The 21,319-nt window shown below is 41.1% G+C and overlaps 1 protein-coding gene across 1 annotated transcript; it reads left to right on the top strand.

The window, feature by feature from the left end:
- Positions 1-7,422: 7,422 nt before the first annotated feature.
- Positions 7,423-8,487, top strand: LOC124917788 (uncharacterized abhydrolase domain-containing protein DDB_G0269086-like). The gene is made up of 2 exons (XM_047458095.1): positions 7,423-7,815; positions 7,900-8,487. Exons 1-2 carry the CDS (start codon positions 7,423-7,425, stop codon positions 8,485-8,487), a joined length of 981 nt encoding a protein of 326 aa, XP_047314051.1.
- The last annotated feature ends 12,832 nt before the right edge of the window (positions 8,488-21,319 follow it).

The following is a 21,319-nucleotide window of genomic DNA, read 5'->3' as shown; positions in this document are numbered from 1 at the left end:
GCTTGGGCAGACTGAAACACCGACCAAAGTCCTGTTCGGTGAAGTCGAAAATTACCCCCCCAACTTTGGATTGGATGTGGGTCTCGAAATGGGGTGTTCCCCGGAATACTCTAGCATTGTAGTAGAATTCCATAACGGATGCAGGATAGATGATTTGCTTATCATCTAGAAAATACTGGAGACCAGTATCTTCTAACTTCTTAATCATCCGATACACTTCATAGTGTTCGGTACCGGTACAGGATTCAAAATCTACTTGGAGGATGTTTGGGAATTGAGACATGGTTGGTTTGCCTTAGTGAGAGAGTATTCTTGTGACTTGTGAGTTTTGTGGTGAGTGTTGCCCTCTCTTAAATACTAGTTTAGGGGCTATCCTATTGTCCAGACATTAAATGGAATGACATGTATTAACTGCAGGATAAAAGGTTTTTCACCAAAATGGGTATGTTTGCAGTCTAGGTGTCGGTCATAGGCCTGAGCCGTGAAAGATATCAAAAGATCTTCACGTCTTTTTAGGCGCGACCAGTTTTCTTTGAAAAGGCAACATTTCAGAACAGACATCTACAAACATTGGTAGTTGTTCCACATCTGTGAAATTCAAATAATCTAGGATGACCTGCTTCCGAATCGGTCAGTCATCAGTTGTTCATCCCGATGCGGTTAGTTGGTGTTTCCACCAAGTAGCCGGTCGGTTTACTCTTTCTGATGAGCTGGGCGGTTCTTCCATAGGCATCTTGAGAATTCAAAGATCAGCAGCTTAAGAAGAACTACCTGTTTTATCTGTCGAAGCCGGTTTTCCTTTTAAGTATCCTTAGGAAGGATCTGACTGATATCGGTTAAACCGAGAGTAAGTCTAAATTGAGAGAACTTAGCTTCCTGTAGAGGCTTTGTGAAGATATCGGCTACTTGTTGGTCGGTGGGTACGTATTCCAGCCGGATATGCTTCAGCGTGACATGCTCTCGAATGAAATGATGCCTTATGTCGATGTGCTTGGTTCTGGAATGGAGAACCGGGTTGTATGTAATCGCAATGACACTTGTGTTGTCACAGAAAATTGGGGACTCTTCGGCTGTAATACCGAAATCCTTCAGCTGCTGTTGGATCCAGAGAAGTTGAGAACAGCAACTTCCGGCCGCCAAGTATTCAGCTTCTGCGGTTGATGTAGCCACGGATGTCTGCTTCTTGCTATGCCATGATACCAGTCGGTCACCAAGGAACTGACATGTTCCACTGGTACTCTTTCTGTCAATCTTGCAGCCTGCATAGTCTGCGTCTGAGTAGCTCGTTAGATTGAATGATGAGTCCTTTGGGTACCACAGACCGACATCAGGTGTGCCCTTTAGATACTTCAGTATCCTCTTTGCGGCTGTGTAATGGGATTGCTTTGGATTTGCTTGAAATCTCCCACATACACCAACTGCAAACAGGATGTCCGGTCTACTTGCTGTTAGATATAGCAGGGAACCGATCATGCCCCGGTATGCAATCTGATCTACTGATTTCCCTTCATCATCTCTGTCCAATTTAATGGATGAACTCATTGGAGTGGCCGCCGAGGAGCAGGTGTCCATACCGAATTTCTTTAGAAGCTCCTTGGTATATTTCGGTTGACTGATGAATGTTCCTTCCTTGAGTTGCTTAACCTGAAGACCTAGGAAGAAACTTAATTCTCCCATCATACTCATTTCAAATTTGTCAGTCATCATTTTTGAAAATTTGTCACAAAGCTTGGGGTCAGTGGAACCAAAAATAATATCATCTACATAGATTTGAACAAGTAGGATATGTTCCTTCTTTTCAAATTTGAACAAGGTCTTATCCACTGAACCGATGGTGAAATCATGCTCTACTAGGAATGCGGTCAGTGTATCATACCAGGCTCTTGGTGCTTGCTTTAGACCGTATAAAGCTTTGTTTAGCCGGTATACATGGTTTGGAAGTGCAGCATTTTTGAAGCCGGGTGGCTGTTCAACGTACACTTCCTCACGTATATCACCGTTCAAAAATGCACTTTTAACATCCATTTGAAAAACTTTGAAATTTTTGAAAGCAGCAAATGCAAGAAAGATCCTAATGGCTTCAATCCTGGCTACAGGAGCAAATGACTCTTCAAAGTCAATGCCTTCTTCCTGTTTGTAGCCTTGAGCCACTAATCTGGCTTTGTTCCTCGTGACCAGACCGTCCTCATTGAGTTTGTTTCTGAATACCCATCTTGTTCCTATGACCGATTTATCTTTCGGTCTGGGAACTAAGTACCAGACTTTACTACTCTCGAACTGGTTTAGTTCTTCTTGCATTCCCAAGATCCAGTCCGGATCTGACAATGCTTCATCTATTCTTTTCGGTTCAATCTGGGATATAAAAGCAGAGTTAAAATATCCTTCCAGAAGTTGACTCCTAGTTCGAACAGGTTCTGAAGGGTCACCTATAATTTGCTCAGGAGGATGTTTACTGTTTCTTCTGAGATTCAGTTCAAGGGTGTCTACCAAGTTACCGTTTGATTGATCAAGGCTAGACATGTCGGTAGGCTGACCAAGATTGTCAGACCGACCGGCTTCCTCGGGTTGGACCGAAGTGTCAGCTTCCTGCTGTAAAACAGCTTGATCCGGCTGGGTATCAATATTACCCATTAGGTCATGGACAAATCCCCTGAAGACCGGGGTCTCATCTTCGCTATCAGAATGAATATCGTTATTTTCCAGTCTGTTATGTAGATCAAGGAATGAAGCAGTGTTGCTTTCAACCGATTCATCGAAAACAACGTGAATTGTTTCCTCCATGGTTGCAGTTCTATTGTTATATACTCTATATGCTTTACTTACCGACGAGTATCCTAGCATAATGCCGGTGTCGGTCTTTGCATCAAAAGCAGTGAGTTGGGTTTTACCATTATTATGAATATAACATTTACAGCCGAAAATCCTGAGGTATTTAAGTTTAGGAACTCTGTTAAAATAAACCTCATATGGTGTTTTGTTGTGAAATCTGTTAATCAAAGACCGATTTTGTGTGTGGCATGCAGTGTTGATAGCTTCAGCCCAATATTTCTGAGCAATGCCGGAGTCGGCTATCATGGACCGTGCGGCTTCCTTGAGAGTCCGGTTTCTTCTCTCGGCCAGGCCATTTTGTTGAGGAGTCCTAGCACTAGACAACTCGTGTCTAATGCCGGATTCATCAAGGTATGCAGTTAATGTGCTATTAGTGAATTCGGTACCTCTATCGCTTCGAATGCAATTTATACGAGTTGATTTTTCATTTTGCAAACGCTTAAGGAGGTTGATTAGGTTTGATACCGTTTCACGTTTAGATGGTAAAAATATGACCCATGTATATCTAGAATAATCATCAATAACTACCATGGTGTAAAGCATACCGCCTAGACTAATGACCTGAATCGGTCCAAATAAATCCATGTGAAGAAGATCTAGGCATCGGCTAGATTGGAGATTTCCTTTGCTCTTAAACGATGACCTAGTTTGTTTACCCATCTGGCATGCTGAACAAACCTTATCCTGGTTAAATACTATATCTGGGATGCCTTCAACTAATTTCTTACCACGAATGTAGTTTAAGGTTTTCATGTTTAGGTGGTTTAGTCTTTTGTGCCATAGCCAGGTTTGATCAGTTTTAGCTATCATGCATATAGGGTGTTCTACTCTAGTTTTCCAGTCTACCTTGTAGATGTTACCTATCCTATTTCCGGTTAGTAGTACTATTCCTTGAGAGTTCTTAACTAAGCATGCATGTTTAAGGAATTCTACTGTGTATCCGGCATCACACATCTGACTAATGCTAAGTAGATTAAAACGTAGGTTTTCAACTAGAAGTACATTATCAATAGTTAGGTTACCATGGACAATCTTACCCTTGCCCACGGTTTTACCTTTAGAGTTGTCACCGAAAGTGATAGGAGCACCGGTTACTGATCTAATGTCGGTTAGCAGATTGCTATTTCCGGTCATGTGTCTGGAGCAACCGCTGTCCAAGAACCATTCGGAGTTTCCTAGCCGTTTCTTTGGATCCTGCAAAAATTACATATTTACAACTATTTGGTACCCACATTTACTTGGGTCCACATGCGATTAGTCCCTTAGGTACCCAAACCTTGATAAATCGAACGGTCTTCTTTGCTAAAGTTTCAACTGTTCTCCTCACACTTGGTCTGGTGTAATTCGGTTTCCCTACAGATGACCTAAATGATGATGGTCTTTGGTTTGATGATCTATAGTTTGATCTACGTGGTTCAGGAAAGTCTTTCTTATATTTGAGGATTTCTGCTTTCCTTTTCTCAAGGTCAAGCCATGAATTGGTTGGGCCAACATAGTCATACTTTGTCTTTTCTTCCCTATAATACGCGGTCTCCTCTTCTTCAGCTGTACAGGTGCTATTAAGGAATTTTATAAAGGGAAGGTTTCCTTTTGTAAGCTTTGCTTTCCATATGGATTTTCGGTTTTTAGATCTGTTTTCTGTGTATCCTAGGCCATTCTTACAACGTGGATGCCTGTATTCTTTATTCAGGTTCTTTACTATATCGCTAGATCTCCTATAGGCGGCCATCGTATATTGAAATCTGGCATTCTCTTTCTCGGTTAGTTCTTTAGTTGACTCACTAGGTTGTTCGATCTTAAGGTCTAATTCGGTTTCTAGGGTATGAGTATCATCAGGTTGTATGGCTTCCGGTTCGGTTGTGATGGGTACCTTTGGTTCTACTGGGATAGGTATTATGGGATCGGTTTTGATGTTGAGGTGCTTAGGTAACATGGTCAATAGGTTCTTATATTCTTCTACCATGTCATTCAATGCTTCATATAACTCATCTTTAGTAAATTCATCACAAGGAGAGTCAAATACCTGTTCCTCATTTGCCATGAGGCATGTGAGGTCATCGTCACTGTCACTGTGAGCCCATAGGCTTCCTCCATCATCGGCTATCAGTGCTTTCGGTACTTCACTTCCTTCACCGGTTTGTTGATAGTTGTTCCGGTTATTTTGGTAATCTGGTTTCTGTGTATCTCTCCTTGGTTTCCTGCATTCCCACTTAAAATGTCCCATACAGTTACAGTTATAGCATCTTACATTGGATTTGTCACCATAGTAGTTGTTTGTCGGTTGGCTCCTTTTCATGAACCTCCCAAACTTCTGTGCAAGCATTGCCATGGCGTCCTCAGTAAACTGTTCGGCGGTTCTGAACGGTGCAGGTGCCGGAGTCGGTACCGGTGCAGGTGTAGATATAGGGGCAGGAACAGGTGCAGCCGGTTCCATAGATGTGATCAGTGCTCTGGTTGACGTTGAGGCCGAGACTTCCTCTTCAGTTCTGGAATTCATCTCGAACTCATATGCCTTAAGATCTTCGAATACATCGTATAATTTCATCTTGCGTAGGCTCTTTGATTCTCTCATGACCATCGTCTTTATATCCCAAGCACTCGGAAGAGATCTCAAGACCTTCATAATGACCTCTTTGTTGTCGTACTTCTTGCCCAGATTTGCCAACTCATCTAATACACCAGTGAACCGGTCACTGTATTCCTTCATAGTTTCCCCTGGTTTCATTTTGATGCTTTCAAACCTCTGTGTGGCCACCATTATTTTGTTCTCCTTTGTTCTTTCATTTCCCTCAAAGATCTGGATGACCGTGTTCCAAGTCTCCTTCGCGGTTTTGCAGTCTCTGATCTTGCAGTATGTATTTCTGTCCACGCTGTTGGAGATCCGGTTTCTTGCATGGTTGTCCAGATTGTTCCTTCTCCTATCATCAGCTGTCCATTCTTTTCTGTCTTTATCAATGACTATCGGTCCTTCGGTTAGAACGAATTCCATTTCATCATCCAAGGTGACTAGATGTAGGTGCATGCGTGCCTTCCAGTTGGCAAAGTCATCACCTTCTAGCATTGGAGGCCTATCCTGATACATGTTTGCTTGAGTATTGAAACTAACTGCTCTGATACCAATTGTTAGGATCTAGGTCGCCGCTGGTGGACCGGGGGTTGGACCGGTTAGCGGTTCTCACTCGTAGGGTGGTGGTTAATCCGGTTAGAGATTAACACCGGAGTTTCAATACTACACAACCTGTCACAAACCCTTGAACTAGGTTCAAGCGCGGAAGAGGTTTGCTTTCAAGTTGAAGCGGTACACGTGTATGATAGGCGGAGTCGGTTTCGGATGATGGAGATTTGAAGAATGGTGGGTCGGTTTCGGCAATCTGGATACTTGATGTGGTTAATATAGATTCGGTTCTGAGCGGTATTGTTAGATTAGTCGGTTATGTAAGGAAGCCAACAGAAAGTAAATAACACAACAAAGTTTTATGGATGTTCGGAGATAAAAACTCCTACGTCACCCCTTCCTCTCGAAACCGCGAGAAGGATATTCACTAAGGAATACAAATACAATCCGATCGAGACTTATTTCCTGCTCGATAACACTCTTACAATTTACACCGAAATTGTAGCACACACTTAGAATTTAGCACTTAGGCTTTCTTAGAATACCACACTGTTATCACTTGTAGTAAATGCTCTCTTTGTAACTCTTAGTAACTGCCTTAATGTCTGCTTGATGTCCCTCATTTACTCTTCTTCAACTGCCTCCTTTTATAGGTGAAATATGCCAACGGTCATATTTCAAAGCCTTGAGTCTGATTGGCTGATCAGAGATGCAGTGATTCAGTGTCTCAGACCTGCGGTCTTCTCCTCAGACCTGACGGTCAATCTCAGACCTGGCATCATGTTTCAGACCTGCCGGTCTGTAAAGCAAACCTGCTGGGTTTGTCTTTTACTCAATGTGGGCACTGTCTGCTTGGGCAATTGTCTGTACTTTGAAGATTTCCTTTCTGGCTTATCCCGAAGTAGAAAGATCCGGTAGTACTGTTTTCTGCAGCCTACAGTCTTTCCTCAGACTTGCATGGATATGGAAGTATTCAGTCTGTTCCTTTGGTATCATTCTCAACAGATACCCAAAGTGTCTTCTTGTGCAGGTCGGCCTCTTGACTTGGCCTAGGTTGGCCGCTTGACTTGGCCGAATATCTTTTGATAGTGAAGTGACCGGGCTTATTCCGGTTATGTTTGTCTTGAGGGTTGATCGGCTATTTGATGGATCTGGCTTTTAGGCTTTGGCCGATCCTTCCTCTGTGCGGTCACGTACCGAATATTCTTGATCGGTTTGATAGCTTGGCCGGTTCGGTTTCTTCAGTTGGTTTTCTTTTGTTCATCCGGTCCGGTTCCTTGTTCCTGCGTAGGAAGTTTGTTTAAGTTAGGTTTATTTGAACCGGTATGAATTTATCTAACAATTTCTCCCTTTTTGATTATTTTATTTAAAATTATCAAAATTATGTAAGTTTGCAACCGTAGGCCGGTTGTTTTGTTTGGCCGATTTTGAAAAAGAGTTAGAGAATTTTTCGAAAAATTTTGGGGGAGGGGTTTTGGATGAATCTCTATCTTTTATCTAACAATGGGGTTTCCGAACCGGGCATCACAGAAGGAAGGGTCAAGTCCGTTATTCAGGAGTTTGCCGACTCAACGGTTCAACCATTACAGGGGAAACTCAAGAAAGCCGTGCGCCAAACACTCTTGCTCGCCGAAAAGACGAGGGATGATCTCATAAAGGCAGAGGACCGGATCACAGTCATCGAAAACGACTACCGGGACGACGTGGTTCTACACAACGAGCATTATAAACAAACCAAGGACTTGGAAGAAAAGACCTCAAGGATGGTGGATGACTTGGATCGGCTTGAAAGGGAAACCGAGCAACGATTTAAAGAGGTCGATGAGGACCTAGGGCGGTCAAGAAATAAAGTCGGTGCGACACTTGACAGGGTCACAGATCTGGAAAAGAAGAATGCAATCCTTGAAGACCGCAACGACAAGCTTGAAGTCGATCTTAAGGCGCTGACCGAATAGGTCGATGAGTTGATAAATGCCAAGATCAATGCTGACATAGCGGTTGAGGAAGCAAACGCCCGAGCGGCTAAGGAAGTCCAAGATGCGCTGGATGAAGAAACGCGGAGAGCAAAGGAGGCACCGCGACTATCTGAAGAGGAAATAGCCGAGCGCGAACGAATCACAGTGGCTAAGTATTCGGGACTTGCAAGGTCCATAGCCGCCCAAGCTGCGGAGGATGCAGAGCGGTTAAATACTGAAAGACAAAGACTTGATGAATTTGCAACCGCTCACAAGAAGAAAAAGGCAGCTTCCTCCTCTTCGGTTCCGGCAAAACGAAAACGGAAAGCATCAAGGAAGGCTCAGGCAGCCGGGCTGCTGGAAAGGATCACCGAAACGGTTATTGACACTAAACCGAACTCAGCCATGCACTTCAAGGATGAAGACGAAGAGCATCTGGAGCAGCGCTCCACAAGACAACGAGTTCTACAAGCGGTTCCAATCAGCACGGGCAGTCAACCGCAAGCTGAAGGTTCATCGTCAAGACCGGATGAGGAAGAACCAACCGATGATATGATGGACGGCTTCCGGTTTTCAGAATCAGAATAGGGGCTCACTTTTCCTTAACTATGTTTATTTCGGTGTTTATATAATATTTTCTCTTTTCGGTTATTTCTATATATATATAAAGCTATTTTTGAAACCGGCCTACGTTTGCAAACTTACAGATTTTGATAATTTTAAATAAAATAATCAAAAAGGGAGAAATTGATAAGATAAAAGATAAGATTTTTCCAAAATTTTTCTCAAAATTTTTCCAAAATTTTTCGAAAAATTCTCCAAAGTCAGTTTCAAAAATCCGGTCAAATAAAGAACCGGCCTACGTTTGCAAACTTACAGGATTTTGATAATTTTAAATAAAATAATCAAAAGGGATAAATTGTTAGATAAAATTAGACCGGTTCACAAAACTTAACATAAATAACCTTCATGCAGGAACAAGGAACCGGACCGGTCAAGCTATTAAACCGACCAGGAACATTCAAAGAAAGGATCGGCCAGAGCTAAAAACCGGAAACACCAGACAGCCGATCAGCTAGAAGGCAAAGGAATAACCGGAAGTTGTCCGGTTAAACTAATCACACTGGAAGCTGTCCGGTTAAACACATTACATTGGAAGTCATCCGGTTAAGTCAAATGACCGACCAGCATAAGAAGATACTTCGAGTATCTGTTGAGAATGATACCAAAGGAACAAACTGAACACTTCCATATTCATACAAGTCTGAGGAAAGTCTGCAGGCTGCAGAAGACAGTCCTACAAGATCTTTCCACTTCGGGATAAATCGGAAAGGAAATCTTCCAAGTACAGACAACTGTCTATCCAACAGTCACCATATTGAGTAAAAGACAAACCTAGCAGGTTTGTCTTACACACCGGAAGAACAGACTGCCAAGTCTATAAAATTGACCGTCAGGTTTGAGAAGATGACCGCCAGGTCTGATAAGCTGACCGTCAGGTCTGTATCACTGAACCTCTGCTCAGCCAATCAAATTCAAGAAAGTGAAATATGACCGTTGGCATATTTCACCTATAAAAGGAGCAGCTGAAGAAGAATAAATGCGGGACAAAACGAGACATAGCGGGACACAAGCGATATAGCGAGCATTTAATTTACAAGTGACAAGATTGTGTTCTATCTCTAGAAAAGCTTAAGTGCTAAGTTGAAGTGTATTTACAATTTCGGTGTAAATTGTATGAGTGTTATCGAGCAGGAAATAAGTCTCGATCGGATTGTACTTGTATTCCTTAGTGAATATCCTTCTCGCGGTTTCGAGGGGAAGGGGTGACGTAGGAGTTTTATCTCCGAACATCCATAAAATATGTCTTATTATTTACTATCTGCTGGTTCTACTTTCTAACCGACCTGTACTAATTTACATACACCGCTCTAACCTACTTGACTCTATCCAAACCGAATCACCAGGTTACAAAAACCGACCCATCAATTTTCAAACCTATATCATCTGAAACCAGTTCTGCCTATCTCGTGAGTGTGCTGCTTCAACCTGAAACAAACCTCTTCTGCGCTTGAACCTGGTTCAAGGGTTTATGACAGTTTGTGTAGTATTGAAACCCCGGTGTTAATATCTAACCGGATTAATCACCACCCTTTGATTGAGACGCGCTAACCGGCCCAACCCCGGTCCTCCAGCCGCGACCTAGATCCTAACAGTTTTCACACTTTTATTATGTGTTTTTTTATAAAAACATCAAAAATCAATTAAAACTTTTCGAAATTAACGTGTTATGTTTTAAATTATACGTTTTCACACTTTTATTATGTGTTTTTTCATAAAAACATCAAAAATCAATTAAAACTTTTCGAAATTAACGTGTTTTGTTTTAAATCATACGTTTTCACACTTTTATTATGTGTTTTTTCATAAAAACATCAAAAATCAATTAAAACTTTTCGAAATTAACGTGTTTTGTTTTAAATCTTACGTTTTCACGCATTTATTTTGTGTTTTTTCATAAAAAAATCAAAAATCAATTAAAACTTTTCGAAATTAACGTGTTTTGTTTTAAATCATACGTTTTCAAGCTTTTAATTTGTGTTTTTTTTTTAAATATAAAAAATCAATTAAAACTTTTCGAAATTAACGTGTTATGTTTTAAATCATATGTTTTCACACTATTATTATGTGTTTTTTCATAAAAACATCAAAAATCAATTAAAACTTTTCGAAATGAACGTGTTTTGTTTTAAATCACACGTTTTCACGCATTTATTTTGTGTTTTTCATAAAAACATCAAAAATCAATTAAAACATTTCGAAATTAACGTGTTTTGTTTTAAATCATACGTTTTCACTCTTTGATTTTGTGTTTTTTCGTAAAAATATAAAAAATCAATTAAAACTTTTCGAAATTAACATGATTTGTTTTAAATCGTACGTATTCACACTTCTATTTTGTGTTTTTTCATAAAAATATAAAAAATCAATTAAAACTTTTCGAAATTAACGTGTTTTGTTTTAAATCATACGTTTTCACATTTTTATTTTGTGTTTTTTCATAAAAACATCAAAAATCAATTAAAACTTTTCGAACTTAACGTGTTTTGTTTTAAATCATACGTTTTCACGCTTTTAATTTATGTTTTTTTGTAAAAATATGAAAAATCAATTAAAACTTTTCGAAATTAACGTGTTATGTTTTAAATCATACGTTTTCACAATTTTATTATGTGTTTTTTCATAAAAATATCAAAAATCAATTAAAACTTTTCGAACTTAACGTGTTTTGTTTTAAATCATACGTTTTCACGCTTTTATTTTGTGTTTTTTCGTAAAAATATAAAAAATCAATTAAAACTTTTCGAAATTAACGTGTTTTTTTAAATCATATGTTTTCACGCTTTTATTTTGTGTTTTTTCATAAAAACATCAAAAATCAATTAATATTTCGAAATTAACGTGTTTTGTTTTAAATCATACGTTTTCACTCTTTTATTTTGTGTTTTTTTGTAAAAATATAAAAAAATCAATTAAAACTTTTCGAAATTAATGTGTTTTGTTATAAATCATACATTTTCACGCTTTTATTTTGTGTTTTTTCATAAAAATATCAAAAATCAATTAAAACTTTTCGAAATGAACGTGTTTTGTTTTAAATCAAACGTTCTTACGCATTTATTTTGTGTTTTTCATAAAAACATCAAAAATCAATTAAATTCTTTCGAAATTAACGTGTTTTGTTTTAAATCATACGTTTTCACTCTTTTATTTCGTGTTTTTTCATAAAAACATCAAAAATCAATTAAATCTTTTTGAAATTAACATGTTTTGTTTTAAATTATACGTTTTCACGTTTTTATTTTGTGTTTTTTCATAAAAACATCAAAAATCAATTAAAACTGTTAGGATCTAGGTCGCCGCTGGAGGATCGGGGTTGGGCCGGTTAGCGCATCTCACTCAAAGGGTGGTGATTAATTCGGTTAGAGATTAACACCGGGGTTTCAATACTACACAAACTGTCACAAACCCTTGAACTAGGTTCAAGCGCGAAAGAGGTTTGTTTCAGGTTGAAGCAGCACACTTATAGGATAGGCATAACTGGTTTTGAATAGGACAGGTTTGGAAGTTGATGGGTCGGTTTTTGTAAATCGGTGATTCGGTTTAGATAATGTAAGGTCGGTTAGAGCGGTGTAGGTAGGTTAGTACAGGTCGGTTAGAATGTAGAACCAACAGAAAGTAAATAACAAGACAGATTTTTATGGATGTTCGGAGATAAAACTCCTACGTCACCCCTTCCTCTCGAAACCGTGAGAAGGATATTCACTAAGGAATACAAATACAATCCGATCGAGACTTATTTCCTGCTCGATAACACCCGTACAATTTACACCGAAATTGTAAATACACACTTCAACTTAGCACTTAAGCTTTTTCTAGAGAGAGAACATAATCTTATCACTTGTAAATTAATTGCTCACTATGTCCCCTTGTGTCTCTTATGTCTCACTGTATCCCACATTTACTCCTCTTCAGCTGCTCCTTTTATAGGTGAAATATGCCAACGGTCATTTTTCATTTTCTTGAATTTGAATGGTGGAGCAGAGGTTCAAGTATTCAGACCTGGCGGTCAACTTTTCAGACCTGGCGGTCAACCTCACAGAGTTGGCAGTCTGTTCTTCCAGTATATAGGACAAACCGGCTAGGTTTGTCTTTTACTCAATGTGGTAACTGTATGTTAAACAGTTATCTGTACTTGGAAGATTGCCTTTCTGATTTATCCTGAAGTGAAAAGATCTTGTAGGACTGTCTTCTGCAGCCTGCAGACTTTCCTCAGACTTGTATGAATATGGAAATGTTCAGTCTATTCCTTTGGTATCATTCTCAACAGATACCCAAAGTATCTTCTTATGCTGGTCGATCCTTTGACTTTTCACCGGATGGTTTCCGGTGTGATTGGTTTAACCGGACGGCTTCCGGTTATTCCTTTGCCTTCTAGCTGATCGGCTGTCTGGTGTTTCCGGCTTTTAGTTTTGGCCGATCCTTTCTTTGTGCGGTCATGTTCCGAATGTTCCTGGTCGGTTTAATACCTTGACCGGTTAATCTTCTTAACCGGTTCATTTGTTTGACCGGTCCGGTTCTTTGTTCCTGCATGGAAGGTTTATTTATGTTAAGTTCTGTTGACCGGTCTAATTTTATCTAACAATTTCTCCCTTTTTGATTATTTTATTTAAAATTATCAAAATCATGTAAGATTGCAAACGTAGGCCGGTTCTTTATTTCACCGGATTTTTGAAACTGACTTGGGAGAATTTTTCGAAAAATTTGGAAAAATTTTGAGAAAATTTTTGGAAAAGTCTAATCTTTTATCTTATCAATTTCTCCCTTTTTGATTATTTTATTTAAAATTATCAAAACCATGTAAGATTGCAAGTATAGGCCGGTTTCAAAAATAACTTTATATATATATATAAAAGTAACCGAAATAAAAGAGAAAATATTATATGTAGAAACCGAAATAAACATAGATTAAGAAAAGAGAGACCCTTCCATCATGTCATCGGTCGGTTGTTCGTCATCCGGTGGAGCCGTTCTTGAAGATGAACCCCCAACTTGCGGTTGACCGACCGGGCTGATTGGAACCGTATTAGAGACTCGCTGTCTTGTAGATCCCAGCTCAAGATTTTCTTCGGTTTCGTCCTCGGTTTGGGAAGCCTGGTTCGTTGGAGTGTCGATATTTGTCTCGGTGATCCTCTCCAGCATTTTTCTTGTAGAAACTTTCCTTTTTCGTTTTACCGGAACCGAAGAGGAAGAAGCCGCCTTGGACTTCTTGTGAGCGTTTGCAAATTCGGCGAGTCTTTGTCTTTCAGTATTTAACCGCTCGGCATCCTCTGCTGCTTGAGTTGCCATGGACTTCGCAAGTGACGGATCTCTGGCCATTGACAACCGTAACCGTTCGTTGAAGTTCGCATCAGATGATGGCGGTGCTTCCTTTGATTTCCGCATTTCTTCGTTCAGCGCATCTTGAACTTCCTTAGCCGCTCGGGCGTTTGCCTCCTCAACCGATGTATCAGCATTAATCTTGGTCTTGATTAATTCATTTACCTGTTCGGTGAGCGCCTTGAGGTCGGCTTCAAGTTGGGTATTCCGGTCCTCAAGGCTTGCATTCTTTTCCTCGAGGCTGATGACTCTGTTAAGTGTGGAAGCGGCTTCGGTGCTTGACCGCCCCAGGTCCTCATCGACCTTTGTGAACTGTTGGTCGGTTTCCCTTTGAAACCGATCCATGTCATCCACCATCCTGGAGGTCTTATCTTTCAATTCTTCGGTTTGCTTAAGATGATCGTTGTGCAGAACCGTGTCATCCCGGTAGTCGGCTTCGATGTCTGTGATCCGGACCTATGTCTTCACAAGATTATCCCTTGTTGTTTCGGCCATTTGGAATGCCTGAACCGCGCCCCCCTTAGCCTTTTTCTTCCAGGATTTAACCGCATCTTTGACCGACTCTTTAATAAGAGTCTTGATTTTCTCTTCTGTGATGGGCGCTTCTGAATCCCCAGATTGAGCGGTTTCAAGTGGCCCGATGAAAGGAGTCTCTGTCCTTTCGTCGGCTTCGTTTATGACCGGATCCGCCAGAGGAGATGTATTTCCTGGATTCTGACCGTCACTGGTCTCAAGAGCTGGAGAGGGCGGTGTATTTTGCTGTCTGTGCACCGCTTCAAGCCGCTCTATTTCTTTAGTGAATTCTCCTTTCTTTATCTCAAGCTTATCCAACACCAAGAGTTGTAATTTAGCCTTCGGTGTTCCCGCAACAAACCTTTCTGAAAACTTCGTATACGTACGGCTAGCTTTTGAAGCCGAGCATGCAGTACCACTAATGCCTGTCGGTCCATGGCTTCGTTAAGATTCTCGGCGTTTGTCAGGCTGATGACGTCTTCTTCTATCTCCTTCAGCCTTTTGAAACTTTGTTCATCGGTTAGGCCCGGTAGCATATGCTTGAAGAATTTGTTGCACCGGTAACCTAACCACTCATTGTATACTTCAGCAGTCGCCTGAGCTCGCAGATCAATTTCCTCCATGATTCTGCGCACTATAATTTCGGCCATCTTCTGATCGTTGTCAACGGTAACCTCTTCCTCCCCACGGCCGTATGCATCGGCATCAGTGTTTTCAAGGCTTGCGGCCGCACCGGTATTGTCAGGACTTGTAGCCAATTGTTCTTCTTCATTCGGTCCTTCTTTATCAGATGGATTGTCATCGGTTTTCTGTGATCCTGTTCGGTCAGACGTGGAAGCCGAGTATTCCTCATCTTGCGTTTGCGGTTCCGTGAATACTATCTTCTCCTTATCCTTGCTTCCGGACTTGTCTTTTGTCGGAGCTGGTTTCTCGGTTGTAGATTTCTTCTTTCGGCCTCCTGTGGAACCGGGGGCCGGCTGCTTCCTTTCCAGGAATTGTTTGGATCTTATTATTTTGTTTGAGGGGAGAAGAACACCAGGACCGGTGTTAATGTTGTTATGCAGTATGATCTTGCCAAGTGGGATGGCGTATCCCCATTACCGGGCGGAGTCCGGTTTCACCATGTCTTTTGCCCAGTTGACGTTCATACCGTCCAGCAAACCGATAAGCATCTCGATTTTGGCTTTAGTGAGGTTGTCATAATTTCCACCTCTCGCTTGAACCGACTTAGTGAAGATATCACAAAGCGATATATATTCTGGTCGCAATGAGGACTTTTTACCGGATACTTTTACTGGATCCCCGGTTGCCGAGAGAATCTGGCAAGCCGCCTCGGATGTTGTTGGGTCTAATTCCATTGAAGCGTTGCGGCCATCTGTTGGAAGACGTAGGATCTCCGCAACCGACTCTTCGGTTATCTCAAATTGTTTACCGCCAACAGTTGCGGTTATCTTGTCACCAGAGAGAGATGCGGTTTTGAAGAATTCTTCAACCGCTTCTCTGTAGAGAACAAAAGGACCGCCTAGAAAATACTCGAGTCCGGCTTAGGAAATCCGGGTAATAACCTCCTTTGACGCAGGCGAACCTTTTTGTCGGATCTCCTCAAAATCCACCTGAATGATATGTTTGAACAAAGCCGAAGCACGACCCATTGTTGGTGATTGAGAGAGTTTGAGAGAGCAAGAAAATAACCGCTGTGAGAGAGTTTGAGAGCCTAGAGAGAGAAAGTTGTTTCGCGTAAGAGAAAAATGAAATGGCCAAGGACCCTTTATATAGGCACGGTCTGGAAGCCCAACCGTTCCATCAACTTTTAGCGGGATTTTTCCCTCCAAGCCAAAGGGCGGCAAACAGTGGGCGGGAATCGAAAGGCGGTAATCCAAGAGGCGGGAATCGATGGGCGGTAAACCAAAAGGGCGGCAAACTATGGGCGCCAAATTAGAGGCGGGAATTTTGAGCGGGAGCTCTTTGGGCGGGAAATTTCCCTCCAAACTTTTCGATTTAGATTTTGATGACGCAATCCCCCTTTTTGAAATCGTTTTATGAAGTGGTTTGTGAACCGCAGTGATGTGGTGTTTTGTCTTTGACCGGAAAGTTCTACGAACACAGGATTGTCTATCGATATAACCGGTTATGAGTGTTCTGAGTTGTTTACAACTTTTGATTAAGCGGTTCTTCTTGATACCGTGAATAACCACGAGGACGCGGTTTCTTTGATATTGACCGGATATTTCAATGAAAACGAAGTTACTTGATAATATTAACTGGTTACTTAGATGGATGTTCTGAATTGTTATTTGGACCCGGTTATTTAGACTGAAATAGAGTTTCATTGAATGAAAAGGTACAAGATAGATACCGATATATAGATCGGTTTGGAAATAGAAATACATAAGAAATAAAGATAACTTATGTGATAAAGACTTTTGAAAGCTTTTCTTCCACTCCATCTATGTCAAGGATGTTTGAGGGAGATGCCGGTGTGCCCGGTCCAAATTCTGGGCGGTACTTGAGAATGATCCGACTGATGTGAGGAGCATAACCGATACCTTTTTTGGTTAGCACAATGGTTTTCAGGTTCTGAAAAATGACCGTTGACCAATTGATGGCCGTGTTGCTAACAATATAGGTCATCATGTCGAATGTTTTCTTGGAGTAACACTGATTCGGGGATTGACAAATGATAGAGCAGTTTACAATCTCAACAAGGAGTTGGATGTGGTGATCAAGGCGGGTTTTTAACCCATGATTTTCCACCGGTACATCGGTTCCAGAGAAGAATATTGAGTGATTGGTTGCGGCGCTTCCCACCCGGGTTGGGAAGTCGGAGAACCCTTCTGTGGGCAGGTTGAACATCTGGGCAAATTCGGCTTCATCCAGCCAGAAGGTATGGTCTCTCACCGTGGAAACGATATAGTTTCCTCTGATGCAAGCACTTCTGAAGAAAGTCTTGACATCCTCAAGAAGTATGGGACCGGATTCTTCGAGAAAGGTTCGAAGACCGGTGTCAATGAGAGATTCAAACATAACCTCCTTTGTTTCTATATCCCAATGTTCCATACATGAATCGAAGTTGATGCTCAAGAAGTTTCCTAGAGTTCTGCTCGGCATGATTCAAACTTCGCTATTAGAGAGAGAAGGAGTTTAAGAGATTTATGATTTGAGATGTGTTAATTTGATTAGGAAAGGTCTCTTTATATAGATCCGGTTTTGGAGGGAAAACATCAACATTGAATGTCAGTTTTGTCTTATTGGAGAAGAGAATATTTATGTTTCCAATGTGTGTTGGGAAGAGGTTGTTTTTGACTAATTGCGAAGCTCGAGGTAGGATTTAGTTGAAAAGTAACCAAGTTAGTTGGGTATTGATTACTCATGTAGTTGGGGGTTACCTCATTAATTAAATGTTACTTTTCATTAATGACCCATGCAACAACACACTGAAAAGTAACCGATAGAAACCGAAGATAACTTAGACTAAACCGAAGAAAACATAGATAAAACCGAAATGATCATAAGGAGGTTGAACAAAGATACACCCGATGCGTGTAGCAAAATGACCGGGTGTAGGAGGGAGTGACCTAATATCTGCTTGAGTTGGTGTGACCGTTGGAGTGAATGTGTCGGTTCCTCCTCTTCCACGCCTTCTCAAACCGCTCATAGAACAAGTCGGTTATTTCCTTGGTTAGCACCTGAGCTTGGTTAAGCCCTTCCCCGAGGCATGTTGGAACTCCAAGCTCCAGAAGCAGACAGCTTATTTGAGGAATGAGGCTGACTGTTTTGACGCCAATCATCCAGACTAGGACGTCGAACAGTACCCTCGACCAATTGACCAGTGTGCCTGTAGTTATAGCAGCCATCATGTTGAAGGCAACGGTGCAGTATGTGTTGGTCACATCCCTTCCCAAGATGCCTCGACCGACTACGTCATTGAGAAGCTGGTATTCAGCTTTCAATAGTGACTTAGCACCGTGGTCATCCACTGGATGGCTTGACCGGGCAAAGGCTAAGGAGATCTCGGCTTTTAGTTCAGCGGGTATGTTGAAGTCAGTTAGCCCCTGCTTTGGTAGGTTAAAGCATCTGGCAAAGTCATTTTCTGTAAAGTCAAATACGATTTCTCCAATCTTTGACTGGATGTGAGTGTCAAAGTGAGGAGTTCCACGAAAAACCCTGGCGTTATAGAAGAACTCCAGGACAGACTTAGAATAGATGACATGTTTGTCATCTAGAAAGTGTTGGAGAACAGTATCTTCAAGTGATTTGATCATCTTGAAGATCTCATAGTGCTCAGTGCTTTGAGCAGAGTTGAAATCCACTTGAAGGATGTTTGGAAACTAAGACATTTTGTCTTAGTGAGAGAAAGAGTTATGTAGCTTGTGATTGTTTTGTTAAGGTTTGCTCAACTTATATACTAGTGGAGAGAGAAGCCTATTATCCAGATATTACAGGTGATAATGTCTATTAGCCATAGGATAAAGAATTTTGCATGAAATAGGCATGTCTACAGCCTAGGATGTTGGTCATAGACCTGGACCATGAAAGATATCAGATCTTCACGTCTTTTTAGGTGCGACCATTTTACTTGGAAAAGGCAATGTTTCAGAACAGATAAGTTTAAACATAGGTAATTATTCCACTTTTGTTTGAAATTCAAATAATCTAAGATAAACTATTTCCGAACCGGTCAGTTATCAGTTATTCGTCCCGATGCGGTTATTTGGTGCATGCACTAAGTAACCGGTCGGTTTACTCTGTCTGATAGACCAGGCGGTTCTTCCATAGATACCTTGAAATTTGAAATCCAACAGTTTAGGAGGAACTACCGGTTTTGTCTGTCCGAACCGATTTCCCTTTTAAGCATCCTTATGGATGATCTGACTAATGTCGGTTAAACCGAGTGTAAGTTTGAATTGAGAGAACTTAGCTTCCTGTAGAGGTTTGGTGAAGATATCGGCTACATGTTGATCTGTTGGTACGTATTCCAACCGGATATGCTTCAGCATGACATGTTCCCGAATGAAGTGGTGCCTTATGTCAATATGCTTGGTTCTAGAGTGTAGAACCGGATTGTAGGTGATTGCTATGGCACTTGTGTTATCACAGAAGATCGGAGACTCTTCGGCTATGACACCGAAGTCCTTCAGTTGTTGTTGGATCCAAAGAAGTTGTGAACAACAGCTTCCGACCGCCAGGTATTCAGCTTTTGCGGTTGATGTGGCCACCGATGTCTGTTTCTTGCTATGCCATGAAACAAGCCGGTCACCTAGGAATTGACATGTTCCACTGGTGCTTTTTCTATCAATTTTGCAACCTGCATAGTCTGCATCTGAATAACTCGTTAGGTTAAAGGATGAATCCTTTGGATACCACAGGCCGACATCAGGTGTTCCCTTTAGGTATTTCAATATTCGCTTTGCGGCTGTGTAGTGGGATTGTTTTGGATTGGCTTGGAATCTTCCACACACACCGACTGCAAATAGAATATCCGGTCTACTCGCTGTCAGGTATAGGAGAGAACCGATGATGCCCCGGTAAGCGGTCAGGTCTACCGATTGACCCTCATCATCTTTGTCCAATTTAACTGATGAACTCATTGGAGTAGCCGCTGAGGAGCATGTGTCCATCCCAAATTTCTTCAGAAGCTCCTTGGTGTACTTGGGTTGGCTTATGAACGTTCCTTCTTCGAGTTGTTTAACCTGAAGACCTAGGAAGAAACTTAATTCCCCCATCATACTCATTTCAAACTTGTTAGTCATCAGGGTTCAAAATTTATCACATAACTTAGGATCGGTTGAACCGAATATAATATCATCTACATAGATTTGAACAAGTAGGATATGTTCCTTCTTCTCAAATTTGAACAACGTTTTATCCACCGAACCGATGGTGAAGTCATGTTTTAACAAAAATGCGGTTAGTGTGTCATACCAGGCTCTAGGTGCTTGCTTTAGACCGTATAAAGCTTTGTTTAACCGGTATACATGGTTTGGAAACTCAGCACTTTTGAAACCGGGTGGTTGTTCAACATACACCTCTTCACGAAGGTCACCATTCAAAAATTCACTTTTAACATCCATTTGGAAAATCTTAATGTTTTTGAATGCAGCAAAGGCTAGGAAAATCCTAATAGCTTCAATCCTAGCTACAGGGGCAAATGACTCTTCAAAATCAATGCCTTATTCCTGTTTGTAACCTTGTGCCACTAATCTGGCTTTGTTCTTCGTGACCAAACCGTCTTCATTGAGTTTATTTCTAAATACCCATCTTGTTCCTATGACCGGTTGATCTTTCGGTCTAGGGACTAGGTACCAGACTTTGTTACTCTCAAACTGATTTAGCTCTTCTTGCATTTCCAAGATCCAATTCGGATCTGACAATGCTTCATCTATTCTTTTCGGCTCAATCTGGGATATAAAGGCGGAATTAAAGTATTCCTCCAGAATTTGACGCCTAGTTCGAACAGGTTCTGAATGGTCACCTATAATTTGCTCAGGAGGATGTTTAGTGTTTCTTTTGAAATTCGGTTCAGGGATGTCTACCAAATTACCGTTTGTTTGATCAAGGCTAGACATATCGGTAGGCTGAACAGGATTGTCAGACCGACCGATTTCCTCGGTTTGAACCGGGGTGTCAGCTTCCTGTCGTGGGACAGCTTGATCCGTCTGGGTTTCAATATTACCCATTTGGTCATGGACAAACCGCCTGAAGACCGGAATCTCATCTTCACTATCAGAATGGATATTGTTATTTTCCAATCTGTTGTGTAGATTAAAGCATGATGCAGTATTACTTTCAACTGATTCATCGAAAACAACATGAAGTGATTCCTCCACGGTTAAGGTTCTATTGTTATACACTCTATATGTCTTACTCACTGCTGAGTAACCTAACATGATCCCAGTATCGGTTTTTGCATCAAAGGCAGAAAGATAGGTTTTACCATTTATATGTATGTAGCATTTACAACCGAAAA

This window comes from Impatiens glandulifera, unplaced genomic scaffold, assembly GCF_907164915.1.
Source record: "Impatiens glandulifera unplaced genomic scaffold, dImpGla2.1, whole genome shotgun sequence".
NCBI lineage: Eukaryota > Viridiplantae > Streptophyta > Magnoliopsida > Ericales > Balsaminaceae > Impatiens > Impatiens glandulifera.
This window is presented reverse-complemented; position numbering and strand designations above follow the sequence as displayed.